Consider the following 15738-nt stretch of genomic DNA (forward strand, 5'->3'; position numbering starts at 1 on the left):
CAATACTGGGCGTTTGTAACAGTTTCTCTTTGGTAAGTGACTTCGGATGCAAAGACCGCATTATTTTGATAAAAGGAAAATATTTTAACAACTATAAGGAAAGGCTAAATTAAGTGGAATGTGCAAATATATGTGAAGTTAAGAAGGCTGAGAAGCACTTTCATGGTGTCCAGAAATGTCCGCATATACACAAGCCAAAGAGTGGATCTTCCATTGGCCTCTGGGATCATCGAATAGGACCAATTGGGAGAGAGTCTTAGAACTAAGAATATTCAGCGTGAATAACAAAACATTAGCCTCACACTCACTCCTAGCAGTCCACACAGATTTAACATAAGGGGTTTACCTGCCCGCATTAAGGTTGACATCAATTCCTTATTTGGCTTTAAAACATTATGAAAGGTATTAAATGATCTTTCTGTTAAGACACTTCGGGCCCTGATTCCTGTCAGTCAAGTCAGTTTGGGGACAGAGGTAAGGCTGTTCTCAGGAAACCCCGATGCAGTGGCACTAGAGAACTCTGGACTCCCAAAGTTGGTCTAGAGAACATTTGTTCTGCAGGGCTTCTGAGGGCACCTAGGACCAACTTTACCAGAGACCTAAACCAGGATCCCTGAGGTTTCTTTTCTTTTCTTTATTAATTTTTTATTTATATATAACAGCAGAATGCATTGCAATTCTTATTACACATATAGAGCATAATTTTTCATATCTCTGGTTGTATGCAAAGTACATTCACACCCATTCGTGTCTTTATCTGTGTACTTTGGATAATAATGTCCATCACATAGGCTCTCTGAGGTTTCTATGAACCCTCCAGCCAGATACAATCTACAGCCCACGCTGCATCTACATCAAGCACTAGGCTTGGATTAGGAGGCATTGGAAGGGCACATTTCACTTCCTGTTTATCACTCCCAACTCTTTTGAGTGGATTAATAATGATAGTCAAAATTTCTTAACCCGATGGCACCTGGTAGAGCCAACCACCTCGGAGACTGAGGCAAGAGGAGAGTTTAAACTCAGGAATTTGAGACCAGCCTGAGCAACCTAGCAAGACCCCATCTCAAATAACTGTCAGCATTCCTTTAGGACTGAACACATGCATATGATGATATTTACCCTCAAAGCAATCCTATTGGGTACGATAAACATACACGCTGAAGGGTCTGAAGCTCAGAAGTTCCCCAAGTGCTCCACGATGACCTACTTACCCCAGTACAGCACCAGAGTTCAAATGTCAGGTTGACCCAGGACCCCAGGCTCAGCACCCCTATGCTCCACCACTCGGCCTTTGGAACTAGAAAGTGGCTCAAACTTCCAACAGCAGATAGCCTGAATTTTCACATCTGAAGGCCATTTTCCCGGGGAAACAAGGCCTCGCTTGTCCAGGAGGTTTTCCCTAGAAAGCCGATTCTTTGACTTCCTCTGGAATTCTCAAGAGCCCGAGTCTCCACTGTTCCCTGGGCTTCCTTTAATAGGACTCGGCTCTGGGAATCCCAGATGCTGCATTCTCTACACCGTGAGCGGTGCTGGAGCGGGGACCATGATGTTTCTCTGCGTCCTGTGAGCATCTCGTGGGCCGCAGCCCTGCACTTGATGGGTGCCTGGGAAATGCCAGCTGCACCCATGTCTACACTGGCCATGGTACCAGGGCACTGGCAGATGGCACCACGGTCTGCTAATCCAAAGCCCAGCTAAGCACCTACTTCAGTTCTCGGTTTTGCCTTGTAACTCTGTTCCCTTTGATCACAGGGCAGCACCTCAACCCTCCATTCGCAAAGCCCCAGCAGTACCTGGAAAAGGTAGACATCACCAAGGGAGTTGCTAAGGCAGAACACGTTCTCCTTCTTGGGATGCTCCGGGACGGACTGCACTATGCTCTCCTCTGCAAAGAGAGCACACCGCGGGGCACCGCTCTGATCCGTGGAATTCTTCCCATAGGTCTCGTAAAACAGCAGGGTACAGCCTGGGAAAGAGAGAAGCAAGATGATCTCCCTGCCACAAGACACAGGGTCTGGGAAAGGCATGAGAGTAAGGGATGCGTGCAAACAAGACCGCCAGCCCTAAATGAGACCATCGTTAACCACCACCAAGTCAGATGGCATCTGAAGTGGCCGGCTTGTCTTAACAGGCAGGGGAGTATGTTTCTGTAAATGTATCAGCAACCATGATGCCCAGCACAGACTGGGCTTAACTCCTCTGGGTTCTCTAAACACATGGCTCAGTCAATCCCCAAGGGGCTCTGCAGGAAGGAGGTGGTTATTCACCCACTCTTCAGGCGAAGACCCTGGACGATGGACTCCCTGCGCAGCCCCTCAGCTGGCACTGGGACAGGGCTATCAATGCAGGCCCTCTGGCCCCAGCCTCCCGGTTCTTAGGCAGACTACAGTGTTATTTAGGATATATTTATTAAATAGGGGAGTCTAAAGAAACCACAGATTCTAGGTACAGTTACTGAATAAGGAGTTAACAAGAAACTACAACGAGGTAACTTTGCATTTCTGAGAAAGTGCCCCGTTTAACCTCCAAAGGCTGGGGCGAATGATTTCCTTTTAGTAAATTCTCTAATTTCACAAGTGATAGAAAATATCACAGTAATCTTACTGACTCAGGCTAAGGGGGAAACTGAGTATTCCTGAATTTTAAATATTACTCTGAGAATGTAGCTTCCTAGGCTTTTAAGTATTCATTTCCCCCAAAATTAAGCTAGTAAAGAATCGCTGGTAGAAGTTACCAAGGGTCTGAAGATTAGATAGAAATGCCTTAAAATTATTAGAGACAATTTTTAATCAAATTGATGCTCCTGGTTTAGGTTTACTATCCCTTCAGCCTCTGTCCAAGAATCAGTTCTGAGCACCTCTCCTGAGCCAGGCTCGGGCACACGGCACGAATGAGGTAGTCACAGTTGATGTGCTCAGCAAATACCTCTCACTCCAGTCAGCGCTCACCTGCCTGAGAGCCTGCAGAGTCCACTTAACGGCACTCCATCCTGCTGTGTGGGTGTCCTCAGTCATAAGAGTTTAGGAGTTTTCACTCTTTTCAGTTTCGCTGCTTCCTCTAAAAATAAGTCTTAATCTAAACAAACAGCACAATGGTGCTAGCCCAAGCCTGGACTTCAGAACTGGCGCTTTCTTCTTCAAAGACTGCAATTCATGAGCTCAGGAGGCACTGAGCTGAGCTGTCTGCTCCCATGCATGCAACTCACCCAGGGGCTCCAGGTGGAGCCCAGTGCCACAGGGTGTGCTTAGCGTGCTGGAGACCCTGGGTTTGAGCCCCAAAACAACAACAACAACAAAAACTCAAAAAAACAAAAATCTCACCCCAAAAGGCTACACATGCTCAAATATTAAAGACAAGGGAAACAGCAAGAGATTAATGGCCAGCATTGCTTCTGGAGGGTCTGAGTCTCTCTCTTTCCCCAGCTAATGGTACACTTAGAAACAATACATTTCTAATCCCTCCATCAGGACCCTGGCCCCTGCTGAACGCGGCAGGGTAAAGGTGAGAGAGCAAGGCTCAGTGCGCCCAAGCCCACGTTCTCTCCAATGGGTTGATGTTTTCTTCCCAGTCTCCCTGCCATTGTATCCCAAAGGCCTTGATCTGAGTCACTACATCTAGAGGAAATGAACACAAGCCCTGGACACATGCCAAGATGTGGCCAAACACCCCATCAACACCAGACGGCTGCTCATGTGTACGTTTCACTTTAGAGCCGGCCAGGATGCAGTTCCATAAGCAGAATGGTGTGCCTATTGAATTTAAAGGACAGGAAATCCACCTTAACTCTCGTTACATCAATTTTGACTTAAAGGAACTCTGCCTCTCGAGGGGGGCACAGGGACTGAGGGGAAGGGACTGATCTGTACTGATGAACTCTCCTCCCATTCGCCCCAGGGCAGCAGCCATCGGCCCTGTGCAGGGCCCACCAGGTGCCAGTGTTCACACGGGAACAGTTTGAAAGTTCAGGTTTCACTTTGGTTTTTTTGGAGAGGACCGAGGGTATCCTCTTTGCCTCTGCAGCAGGAAAAAAAAAAAAAAATACACTGGAACAGGAGTGGAAGTACAATATACAAGAGGCGATAACAGAAAGACCTCCAGCGGGAGGAGAGCACCTGGCTTCAGTCCTCCCTGAAAACCACCTTATCTTGAAAACCTTCTTGCCCCACACTCTTCCCTCCATTCCCTGCCGCTGGCCTGTCTCAGGGCAGAATCACGGGCTTCCTCAGGTTATCAGATCAACTCCTCTCCTGATGCTGGACACTGGGTGATGTGCACTCTGAGGGACATCTTTAGTGACCTTGCCAACAACTTGGCCCAGGAAGTCCCTGTTAACTGCATGAAAGCCACTCATTAGAAAAGACAGATGTAAAGCAGAACCACCTGGTTAAAGTATTACATTTGTGTACCCTTAGCCCACCTGCACATTCAAGGGAAGCAGGCCACCAGGTTGTTGGTTAATAACTGCTCTCTCTAGAAACCCGTTTCTGCTTTACTTACACAGATACTTTGAAAACGATTTGTTTTGAGAGTAAGTTTAAAATCCTGTTTAAATATTCATGCGAATCTACACGTAGGTATGATTTTAAGGACAATTGAACCAAAGAGTTAAGTCTGAGCATTACAACTTGGACTTCAAGCCAAGGAAATGGAACTTGACATATTGAAGTCCCAGAGGAAAAGGTGTCAAGAGCCACATAGGAAAGGTCGTTCTGGGAAAAACATCTTTATCGCATGGCGAGCCCTGGCTGCAAAGGAAACGGGGAATGAGTGTTTGATAACGTTTACAAAGCTCCGTTTGTGTGTGGATCGTGAAGTGTTTTACAAGCACAGCGTAGATCTCTCAGGGGTCAAAGAAACTCGGGCCTTTCCTCCCTGAAGCCAACAGCCGGAAGCTCTGGCTTACCTTCAGGGGAACACAGGGGCCTGGCAGTTGGGTCTTCCAGCCCTGAGGGTATTTCTGAATTCTCCACCATCACATCCACCCAAAGCCTCCACCAACTGGCCCTGCACAAGTGCTGCCGGGAGTGTGGGAACCAGGAAGGTGGTGTCTTTCCACCTGCCCGAAGCTCCAGTGGTGGTGGAGCTCACGCTGACTTAGAACCAGCCTGTCGACCTTCAGTCCGTCTTACAGAAAGAAGTCGAGGCCCCTCTACAACTCCACTGCTCGCTCTCACACCAGTTCTGCAGTCTCCAGGATGGACAGTCCTTCCACAGGGCCTGGCTCCAAACCCTTTCACTGTCACTCACACCCCGTTTCTCAGGTGGGATGTGGCCACACAAGCCCCACTATCAGCCCCACACTGTGGAGATGCCACCGGCAGCAGGGGAGAACTTCCCAAAGCATCAACTGTAACAAACAAACTTTAAGAAAATGGACACATGATGCATTGCGGAGTAAGACGCCTATGTTCTCCCTCTTGAAAGTAGGAGTCATCTTCAGACTGTGGTTTGCAAATGATTCCAGAGGACCATACCCTGGGGACAGTGTCCTCGCCGCTCTAGGCAGGGATTCTTCAGGCAGAGCCTTTCCAAGAATCGTTTTCTATTTCTGAACAAGTCTCTTGAAATACCGGGTCCACCAGGAGGGGAACAGCTAACTCTGACCAGAACAAAGGATACCACTGTCACCTCCTTTGCAAGAGACATGGCACCGCTAAGGATAGAGCAAAGGATGACATCCCCTCCTTTAAAACACGTTTGCTCTACTTTAGTGATAGCACCTTGGAAACTCCTTCTGAGTGGCCTGCTAATTAAGACCCCAAATCTTTGTCACCTGCTGCCCCGTTTCCCTGTCCCATTCTTCGGTGTCTCTTTTGACTTAAATCTTTAAGTTTTCTTACTCCTTCAAAATTTGATCTTCCTGGATTTAACCCAGTGTTCCAACTTTCCAAATCTCTGCTGTTAAAATATGAAAGCCTGTCTCCCCAGTACCCGAAAATGAGGTCCGTTCTTTGTCTTTCCCAGCCATAATATACCACAAGGATCTAAATCCAGGGTTAGAAAGAAGGCTGTAGTGTGTGCAGAATGTTGGGTGTAGACACACACACACACACACACACACACACACACAGAGATGTGCACAGCTCTTTCACTGGGGGAAAAAGTGTAACTTACAGGGAAAATGCCTCTATAGGTGCACATTTACCAGGGGGGCTCACTGGTCATCCAATAATGAGGCCTGCCCTCCCAGGCTGTGGGTATCTAAATATGGGGCAAAGGAAAGCAAGGAAGGGGCACCTCGGAGAGCTCTGGGCATTTCACACCTACTAGTTACAGATGCGGCTGCCCTCTTCTGAGATTGGGAGGGGTACCGTGTCACCTGAGGAGGTCTGACTTGTAATGTCACATTCGTTCCTCTGACAGAGGCACAGGGGGGCTCCACAGAAATGCTGGGGTGGCGAGGCTGTCCTCCTGTTTGCCTCTGTGTGGATCAGCACTGTGCTGATTGAGGGCACCACACCTCCTCATTCAGATTCCTCAGCTCCACACAACTACGAGGAGCAAAGCGATTCTGATTTTCTTTTTTTTTTCAATATTTTTTTTAGTTGTGGATGGACACAAAATCTATAACTCAGTGGTAGAGGGCGTGCCTAGCATGTGGGAGGCCCTGGGCGGGAATTAACAATAAAAAGAAAGACAGACTACACTGAGAGTATAGCTCAGTGGTAAAACACAGGGTTATCACGCATGGTCAAAGCCCTGGGTTCAATTCCCAAGACCAAAAAAAAAGAAGAAAGAAAAAGAAACGCAAGTTGTTGCACTGGGGATAACAATTATACTTTCTTAGTTTATAAATGTGGAATGACAGAAATCCAATAATCCAGTTGATATTCAAGGTAGGAAGAATCACTGTCAAATGCTGAATGTATGCAAAATATGAAATTTCTGAAGTACATTTAGCAATTCATTTAGTTTGGTTTGGGTTTTATTTTTGTTTTTCTTTCCCAAGAAGCAGGAAAAGTATCAAAGAGTGGTACAGTAATGCATACAAAATGATAAGCAATCACTTTTAAATGAACCCCAATTATTTCTTAGACTAAATAATAAACATAAATAGTAAGTGAACCATTTTATACAGGTTTGGCAAAGTGCTTGTGGTGAAGCACACCGTAAGGTTCTGCGTGGAAGCCCTGCTCACTAGCTCCAGTCAACACTGGCCTCACTGGCACTTCCTAGGCAAGCACAGGGGAAGACAGGGACCACCTGCCCCCTGCAGCAGGTCACAGTGCACTCACCTTTAAGAGTTACCCAGTACTGTTTCCATTTCCTCCGTGCCACGAGCTCCAGCTTCCTCTCCTTCTGCAAAGTGACGAGGGGTTTGAAGAAGAGCCACCCAGCTTTCCGGACCACTCCTTGTTCCTTCTCAAACAGCAGATCCAGTTGCTCCAGCGAGCTGAGTGACTCGCTGCTGGACTCCACGGTCTCCGTGGATGTTTCTATGTGCTCTGGGTTGGTCCTGCTCATTTCCAGCTCTCTCATGAAATTCTCGTAAATGTTCTGTTGCAGGGGATCACTACCAATCGCATGAGCAGATTCGCTCCTCTGAGACAGGATGTGAGCCGAGCCCCCTGGCCACAGCAGCGCAGTGCCTGGAGGGGGCATCTGCACATCTGCATTCAGCCCATCAGAGCGGCTGTCAAAGTAGTCGCTGCCCTCCTTGGACCGTGGCTCCTGTGCAAAACACAAATGATCATGCATCAGAGGTCCCAGCACCCAAAGCACCCCCCGCCCTACACAGCCTCAGTATCATATGGGTAGTAGCTAATTCTTATAATAAGATTATTATAATAAAAATACATTTTTAATCATCATATCTTCAAGACAGAAAGAAGTTTAGAAACCATGTTGCCTGGAGTTGGTATGTAGCTCAGTGGTGGAGCACTTCATAGGAATGAGGCTGCCCAACCCGATATTTATCAGCAGAACAGACACTTAGAGAGTCAATAAATACCACAGACTCTCCTGTATCTAACCTGCGCTGAGCATCAAGAAACTAACTGGTATAGTTAACCCAGTAGTGAAAATTCCTAGAATGATATTTCTTTTTATTTATTTTTTAACTGTGAAATCAATGACTTCCAGGAAAGAATTCACACTCTTGCAATCTGTTTTCAACCTATATTATTTAAAAACTAAGTTATAAAGCCACCGTTTCCAGGGCAGGGTGGGGAATACAGATGTTGGTGTTATTGTGTAAAACCACGCAAACTTCTCTTCCTCTTCTGTGATAAACTTTCCTCGGCTTCTGGCCAATTGCCCAGGTCTAGACTTTGGACTTAAGGATCTCTAGGTTATTTTCCCAATTCCTATATTAAATACCACACTCCAAGGATTCCTTATCCACCAAGGGTACTGCCAGTAATTGTAGTTTTTCTCCATAATTCATATTTTTTACTTAGTTGGGGAATTTCTTTCATTGGAAAAAATGCATTTATTTACATCTTTTCACTTGAGTACTATCTTATTCAGCCAAAAGTGGACTTAACTCCTGACCTGAAAGGTACAGATATATTCCATATTCGTAGCTTAGACAGGCAATGGCAGAGAAAGCTAGATACATTCAAGTCCACTCAACTACAGCTGGGCTTTCAATCATATTTCCCTACATATTAAAATGAAAGTGGGGCTAACTGGGCCAAGAACCATTGATTAAAGGGATTATTTTGAATATTCCTCTGTGTAGACAGATTCTTTTTTCAAAAATTTCATCCAGGGGCTGGGACTGTGGCTCAGTGGTAGAGCGCTGGCCTAACACGTGTGAGGTGCTGGGTTCGATCCTCAGCACCACATAAAAATAAGTAAAATAATGATATAAAAAAAAAAAATTTCATCCAGAAAACTAGTAGCATTTACTTGCCTTTTGTAAGAAAATCATGATCATGCAACCGAAGAATATTTCTAAATGCCCAGGAGCTATAAACAACCGAGCCCCAAACACAGCTATTAGTAATGAAAATATTCTTCCCCACTGTGTTTACACTCTGTCCCATGGTCATATTTATTTATACACTGATGCCTGTGTAGAACAAAGCAAATAAAGCAGCCGCTGTGAGTCACTTAGGAAACTTTCAAAATACTTTCAGATTTTTGTCACTTTGTTGAACTTCAAAAACTCCTAACAGATGAAGGAATTCTTAGCTAGCGTTCACATCATTTCAGCTACAAATATGACTCTCTGACTCACTGCCCCAAAACACTGGGACTACTCTGTTACCCTGCAAGAGCCATAATAGGGCGTTTCAAAACAAGCAGGACTCTGCCAGAGAAAAGTACACAAGTGCCAAAATTACATGTGACTTATAAACACTCTTGTTGCTTCTCGTTAGACAGAGACTTCAAGTTGCAGGGCTGTTCAACATCCAACCACAGTGAAGCAATTCTCCTTAGTGCACATTCGTATTTATAACTGATTTTTATACATAGGTGCGAATTTCCCTAGTCTCTAACCAATTTCTAATCCTATAATCCTAACAGCCCATCATAAATTTTCAGGCTAAAACAGGGCCTTTTTAAAAAAAATCAAATATTTTTTAAATAAGTTCATACAGAATTCCTCGTCCTTGTGAAACCATAGAGCTTGTTATGTATGTACTTCAGGCATATGATTTCCATTTCTGCCCAATCCGATAATCACAAACGATGACTAACATATTCTTGATGGCCAGGGAACTGTAGCCAAAATAGAGAGGGAGTCAAGAGATGTCACACAGCAGAAAGATGACCCTGAATGATCCAAAATAGTCAAACTCATAGAAGCAGAGCAGAAAGGTTTCCAAGGTCAGAAGGCAGACCAACAGGGAGAAGTTGGTCAACGTGTACAAATTTCAGTTACACAAGATGAATAGGTTCTGGAGATTTAACATACACTATTGCAACTAATAAAATTGGTTTGCATTCTTAAAATTTGCCAAGACATCTACTGACTCAAAAAAAAAAAAAAAATCAGACAACTCTGTGAAGTGCAAGTGTGTTAACAGGCCTGCTCACGTTGTCCACTTCACAATGTACCTGCATTTCAAGTTATCAAGGTGTGTGCTTTGAACATACACAAATTCTATTTGTCAATTTTACCCCAATAGGCTGGGATGGAGGATTTAACCCCTTAGAAGCTAAAGGAAAATCAGTGGCCTTTCCTCACATCCTAGGAGCCAGTACTAAATTGATACCTTGTTATTGTTCACTTGCCATTTTTCTCTATTATCGAGTAAGAACCACGAGTTCTCTGTAGAAACTCCCTGAGACAACATGGCTGTAGTTCTTGGACTTAGAACTACGAGAAACGCTGGGGGACTGTGTTCTTCGCTAGGCCGTGATAAATCTGCAGCAGTTGCCAGTGTACCCACCAAATATTCCTGGTCCTCCCCTAGACCTCTCCCATCCCCGCCTCCCTTGCCGTTATCGGGGCCATGTGTCTCACTCTGCCCAATAAATGTGAGAGGTCAACTGTGTCACTTCCAAGCAGAAGCTTTAAAATTCAGCACACAGATTTTTTTCTTCTCCTGTCTAGAATGACTTACAGTATTCTGGATGGTAACTGCTCTGGTAGTGGTTTAGCCCAGGAAGTGATGACTAAGGAGGAAGCTAATTACTATATTCAGGGATAAGAGGAGGCCCTGGAGCCAGGCAGGGGATCATCTGTTCCTTGTCTCAGTGGGGAGGAGACGGGCAGGCGAGCACGGCACAGGAGGGACGACAGTGGACATCACGCACAAGAAGGAAATAGCTAGGGTAAGCTAGCGAAGCTGAAACAACCTACTCAGAGAAGTCATGTTATTTCCTATTCCTTAAGCTCTACAAGTCTTACACTTGTCCGTCTAGGATGGGTGAGACCTGATTCTGTTAGAGACTGACTGCCCAGTCGACTTCTCTTCAGCTCTGTGACTTATACAAAGTGATGGTGGGGGCGAGAGGGGGTAAGCTTTCTCCCTTCTGTTATTAAAAGTAAAAGTAACCGAAACATCCACAACCCAAAAACCTAGCAATTGTCACTACTGAAAAAGGATTACTCCCCTTCCTGGTGGCTAACCACTTTGCTGACACATTAAAACTTCATATGTCGGGGCTGGAGTTGTAACAGTGGTAGAGTGCTTGCCTCATACGTGTGAGGCACTGCGTTCGATTCCCAGAACCACATATAAATAAGCAAATAAAATAAAGGTTCATCAACAACTAAAAAAGATATTTTTAAAAAACTTCATATCATTAAAAGTATCATCATCATCATCATCATCATCATTCTTCTTATCATATCAGCATTATATTTTTGCTATTACTTGTACTTAGCTATAAGATGCTTTCAAAAGTGGCTAGCTACCCCCATGAGCAAGAGGCCAGATTTCACCCACAGGTATACGACCCTAACAACTTCTTCCTTTTCTTTTTTCTTTCAAGTAATAAAAAGTTCAGAAAGCCTAGTTATCCAGAAAATAATGATAATCATCCTAATCCTTTTTGTTTGGACTTAAAGAATGAAGTCCAGCAAAATCCTCCAATGCTTCAGGAATTCTCTCCAGCTCCAACCTAAGGACAGTTTGTCCAGTAGTTAAGGTTGCTCCTGTTGGGCTACCATGGAGTCAAGCACAGAACCTGGAGCTGTGGACTGAATGTCCGCCTCCCCCAAGTCCCCTGTGAAGTCCTCACACACACTGCAATGGTTTGGGAGGTGGGACCTTGGGGAGGTGACTGGGCTGTGATGGCAGAGTCACAATGGCATCAATGACCTTCTAACAAGAGACTAGGGCTCCCTCTCCCTGTCACCCAAGGACTCAGCAAGAAGGTAGCCATCTGCACCAGGAGGAGGGCCCTCCCTGGAATCTGACCACACTGGCACCATCATCCGTCTTCCCAGCCTCCAGAACTGTGGCAAATAGACCTGTAGTTGGAGCCGGCCAGGCAGAGGTACCCAGTGGACTCAGACATGGAGAGACCGAGGTCACAGACTAAAAGTGATGACACACGTCTGCAGTAATTAAGACAGACAGACCCTGGAAACATGAGCCAGGTCTCAGGCCAGACTCCCCCATCTAGCTGGCTCCCCAAGCGTCTGAGTGCCTCCTAATACCATTCCCAATTTACAGACAGGAAATTCGGGGCCCCTCCCTCTGCCCCAAGGGGGCCTCACCTGGAGTTTCCTTTTCTTCCTCGACAGGCTTCCGGTCCAGTCACTGATCCGTCGCATTCTGGCTTTGAGGGTGTCCTTCTTGGCAGGGTCCTCGGTGAAGGCTTTGGACTTGCGGCAGGGGAGGGTGAAGGAACTGTACTGGGCAGGGTCCCTGTGCTCCACCCTGGAGGGCACGTCAATGTCGGAGGCAAAGGAAACGCGGTTGCTTAGGCAGGTGTGGGAGCCGATGTACTCATCGGAAAGGCAGATGCCGGAGGGGGAGCAGGTCCCCAGGTTGGCATCTTTGTACAGTTCCCGGAGGGAGGACAGGGAAGAGCTTTGGTTGAAAGGCTTTTTGGCATCACCTGGTGGGAAGCTGATGGGGAGGCTGGGATCGGGCGTGCTGGGGACCAGGAAGGAGCCCTCCACCTCGCTCAGCTCCCCAGCATTGCCCCAAGGGGAGTCGTACCAGGACGACTCGGAACTCAGGGAGCTGCCCTTGCTGGAGCGCAGGCGAGAGTCGGTGGGAGAAGGGCGCTGGCTGGCTGGGGAGCCGGCACTGGAGTCCCTTCTGGCCTCGGACACAGGGGAGGTCTCCTGAGCCAGGGTGGGTGAGTATCTCAGCAGCTGCACAGGTCCACTGGGGTCCCCTGCGGGCCCTTTGCTGTGGTTGGCACCACTGTGGAACTCCACCCTTAAACACCCATCCAGCTTCCCCAGTGTCTTGATGAGTACCCTGGGGCTCCGGCGGTCTTCCCCTGGCGGGGTGGAGGCCACGCTCTCGTTCCTCCCATAGCAGTTGAGAAGGTGTCCGTTGCAGTCTCTCGAGGTGATGTGGTTATCTGCCAGCTCATGGCCAACGTAGTGGAAGCCATTCTCAGGTGAGAAAGCAGCACTGTTGCCCTGGAAATCATTTCCTGGGGCGCTCGCCCTGTGCTTAGAGTAGGCAGTGCCTTTGGAGAGTTTGCACATGGGTCCCCCAAGTCTTGATGCATAAGGCTGGTGACTCTTAAAGTGAGAAAGGCAGCTCCGGGCCAGGGACCTGGACTTGTAACCTGCTCCACCACCTCCGTGACTCCATCCATGCAACGACTTCTCATCTTTTGCATGAATGCTGCGTATTTTCAGGGAGCAAGGCTTTTGCTTAGCACCAGTAATAGTATTGCTATGATTTTTAGATCCTTGAAGGGTGTATTGACTCTCAGAGTTCCCCATTTTAACCTAAATTAAGAACAGTTGCATCATAAAAGAGCCATAAGCTAGTTACATCTCATTATGACAAAATTTTCTCAAAAATAACATCTGACACATTACACAGGAAACCATCAACTTCTGTCTGTGCCTGGCATGACTCGGAGCAGAGACAAGAGTTGCTTGCTGAACTGGCTCTCCTCATTGTGAGAAGCTGCTCATTAGCCACATAAACAATAATGGAAACCCGTGTGCTAGTTATTTTAAATAAATTATTTGTGGCATGACATAAATTCAAAAGTTGAATAGGCATAAAAATCAGCTGAAGGCAAAGACCTCCTTCATGCTTGATGTTGGCAGGTTTTGAATAATGGTTCTTGAAGACAAAGTTTAAGGGAAAGTTCCTTTACTCTGTCAGACCAGACAAAGGCTTCAGTGATCAGCAAGATACATTTTCATTACACATACATTATTGGAAGAGCTAACAACTCATCACAACATTGGGGAACTGAATCAAGGATCCCCACAGACACCAAAATCTGAGCTTGCTCCAGGTCCCCATATAAAACGGCATAGAATTTGTGCATAAACTACACACCTCCTCAAAAACATTTTAAATCATCTCTAGATTATTTATAATATCTAATGTCGTGTAAATGCTATGTAAATAGTTGTTACACCATGATAGGAAAACAGTCTGTAGGTGTTTAGTATAGGTGCTTTTTTCTCTTCATTGGGGACTGAACCCGGGACTGCTCATATACTAGGCAAGCATTGCATCACTGAGCTACATTTTTTTTATTCTGAGATCAGGCCTCACTAAGTTGCCCAGGCTGGCCTCAAACTTACGATCCTCCTGCATCAGCCTCCCCAGGAGCTGGGATTATAGGCATGTGCCACAGCACCAGGCTAGAAGCAATTTTTAAAAAATATATTCACCTTGCCACTGGCTGAACTCATGGGTGCAAAAGGCATAGATACGGATGCCAGTTGTATAAAAAGGTCACTGCTCAAAAACTATCGTATTTATGGTAACACAACCCCATGTAGCAGGCTCTGCAAAGTTTTCATGGATCACAAAGCTAGGAATACCACACAAGAAAAGGATTAGTCCTCAAAAATCAGGCTGCACACCTAGCCCCCTCGTTATCCCAGCTTCTCAGAAGGCTAGGGCAGAAGGAGGGCAGAAGGATCTCAAGTTCAAGGCCAGCCTGGGCAACTTAGCAAGAAGCTCTGAAAATAAAAACTAAAAGGGCTGGGGATGTAGCTCAGAGGTAGAGTACCCCGAGTTCAATTCCCATTATCAAAAAAAAAAAAAAAACTTAAATGAGACTAAAATAAAACAAGAGAGGGACAGAAAAACATTTTAATAAAACTCACCCTGAGCATCTCTAAAGACTTCAGGCATCCTCACTTTGAGGAAGGCCTGGGATGTGGCTCAGTGGAGGGCACTTACCTAGCAGGTGAGAGCCCCAGAGTTCCATTCCCAGCACCACAAAGAAAACGATGAAGGGAAAAAGTCTTCAGCTGGCTCATAGGAATGTGGCCATCAGAAAAAAAGTATTAGGGTCTTTTAACTCCCCATGCAGTCCCCGTTAGCTCAAGAACGCTAATCCTAAGGCAAAATGCAAAATGAAATTTGCTCCAAACTTCCCGCTTTCCATTCTAACTGCCCGTCACTATTTGAGTCAAGGTGGAGCTGATGCTTCCAGGTAGTTTTCCCAATAATTCAGGTTTTTAATTTCATATATAAGAACGTACAGCCACAAAACAGAAGCCAAGTAGATTGGCAAAGCCAAACATTTTTTTTTTAATTTTTTAGTTGTTAATAGACCTTTATTTTATTTATTTATTTTCATGTGGTGCTGAGGATTGAACCCGGTGCCTCATGCGTGCTAGGCAAACACTCTACCACCGAGCCACAACCCCAGCCCTCAAAGCCAAACATTTTAAATTCAAATCACTGGACCAAATAATTGAAGGTTGTACCTATTACTCACAGTTACACACTCAACACGAGCCTCACGCAGGAGAGCTGGGTTACCTGCAGCCTCGTTCTTGCTCTGAGGAGATTAAAGGTCAGCAGGTTTTACATGGTCTTGGGAGCAATGCGACACATTTAACAAGCACGGGAAGCGAGTCCATGAAGAGATCCTGAAAAACAGAAACGTGGACAAACTCCATCAAGCATTGTGTACCAAGCTCCCGGAAAGGAAAAACAGGTTTAACGTAGATTATCTGAAGAAGCAACTGATGTCTGGAATCGCTGTCAAGATAATAAATGTCTATGGACTGCTTGATTCAGCAAGGTTGTCTGGAAGATGCAAAGAAGCCAGAACTGTCCATCCAATCTCGTGAAGGCCATCAGGCCCACGCCTGGTCTGCAGTCAAAGGCCTGCCTTTGTTTGAGGGGAGGGCAGGTGAGGCTGGAGTGAGTCATGCCT

The 15738-nt window shown here is 46.0% G+C and overlaps 1 protein-coding gene across 2 annotated transcripts in view; it reads right to left on the minus strand.

Annotated features, from left to right (window-relative positions):
- Tiam2 (TIAM Rac1 associated GEF 2) overlaps nucleotides 1-15417 on the minus strand; it is a 103185-nt gene extending 87768 nt beyond the window's left edge. For both annotated transcript variants that reach the window (XM_076858096.2, XM_076858095.2), the window contains exons 1-4: nucleotides 15339-15417; nucleotides 12125-13324; nucleotides 7239-7674; nucleotides 1797-1969 (exon numbers count right to left, since the gene is read on the minus strand). In XM_076858096.2, the coding sequence (XP_076714211.2) occupies nucleotides 1797-1969; nucleotides 7239-7674; nucleotides 12125-13318 (1803 nt within the window). In that variant the 5' untranslated portion in view covers nucleotides 13319-13324; nucleotides 15339-15417. The remainder of the gene's footprint in view (nucleotides 1-1796; nucleotides 1970-7238; nucleotides 7675-12124; nucleotides 13325-15338) is intronic.
- Nucleotides 15418-15738: the final 321 nt, after the last annotated feature.

This window comes from Callospermophilus lateralis, chromosome 6 (assembly GCF_048772815.1).
Source record: "Callospermophilus lateralis isolate mCalLat2 chromosome 6, mCalLat2.hap1, whole genome shotgun sequence".
Lineage (NCBI taxonomy): Eukaryota > Metazoa > Chordata > Mammalia > Rodentia > Sciuridae > Callospermophilus > Callospermophilus lateralis.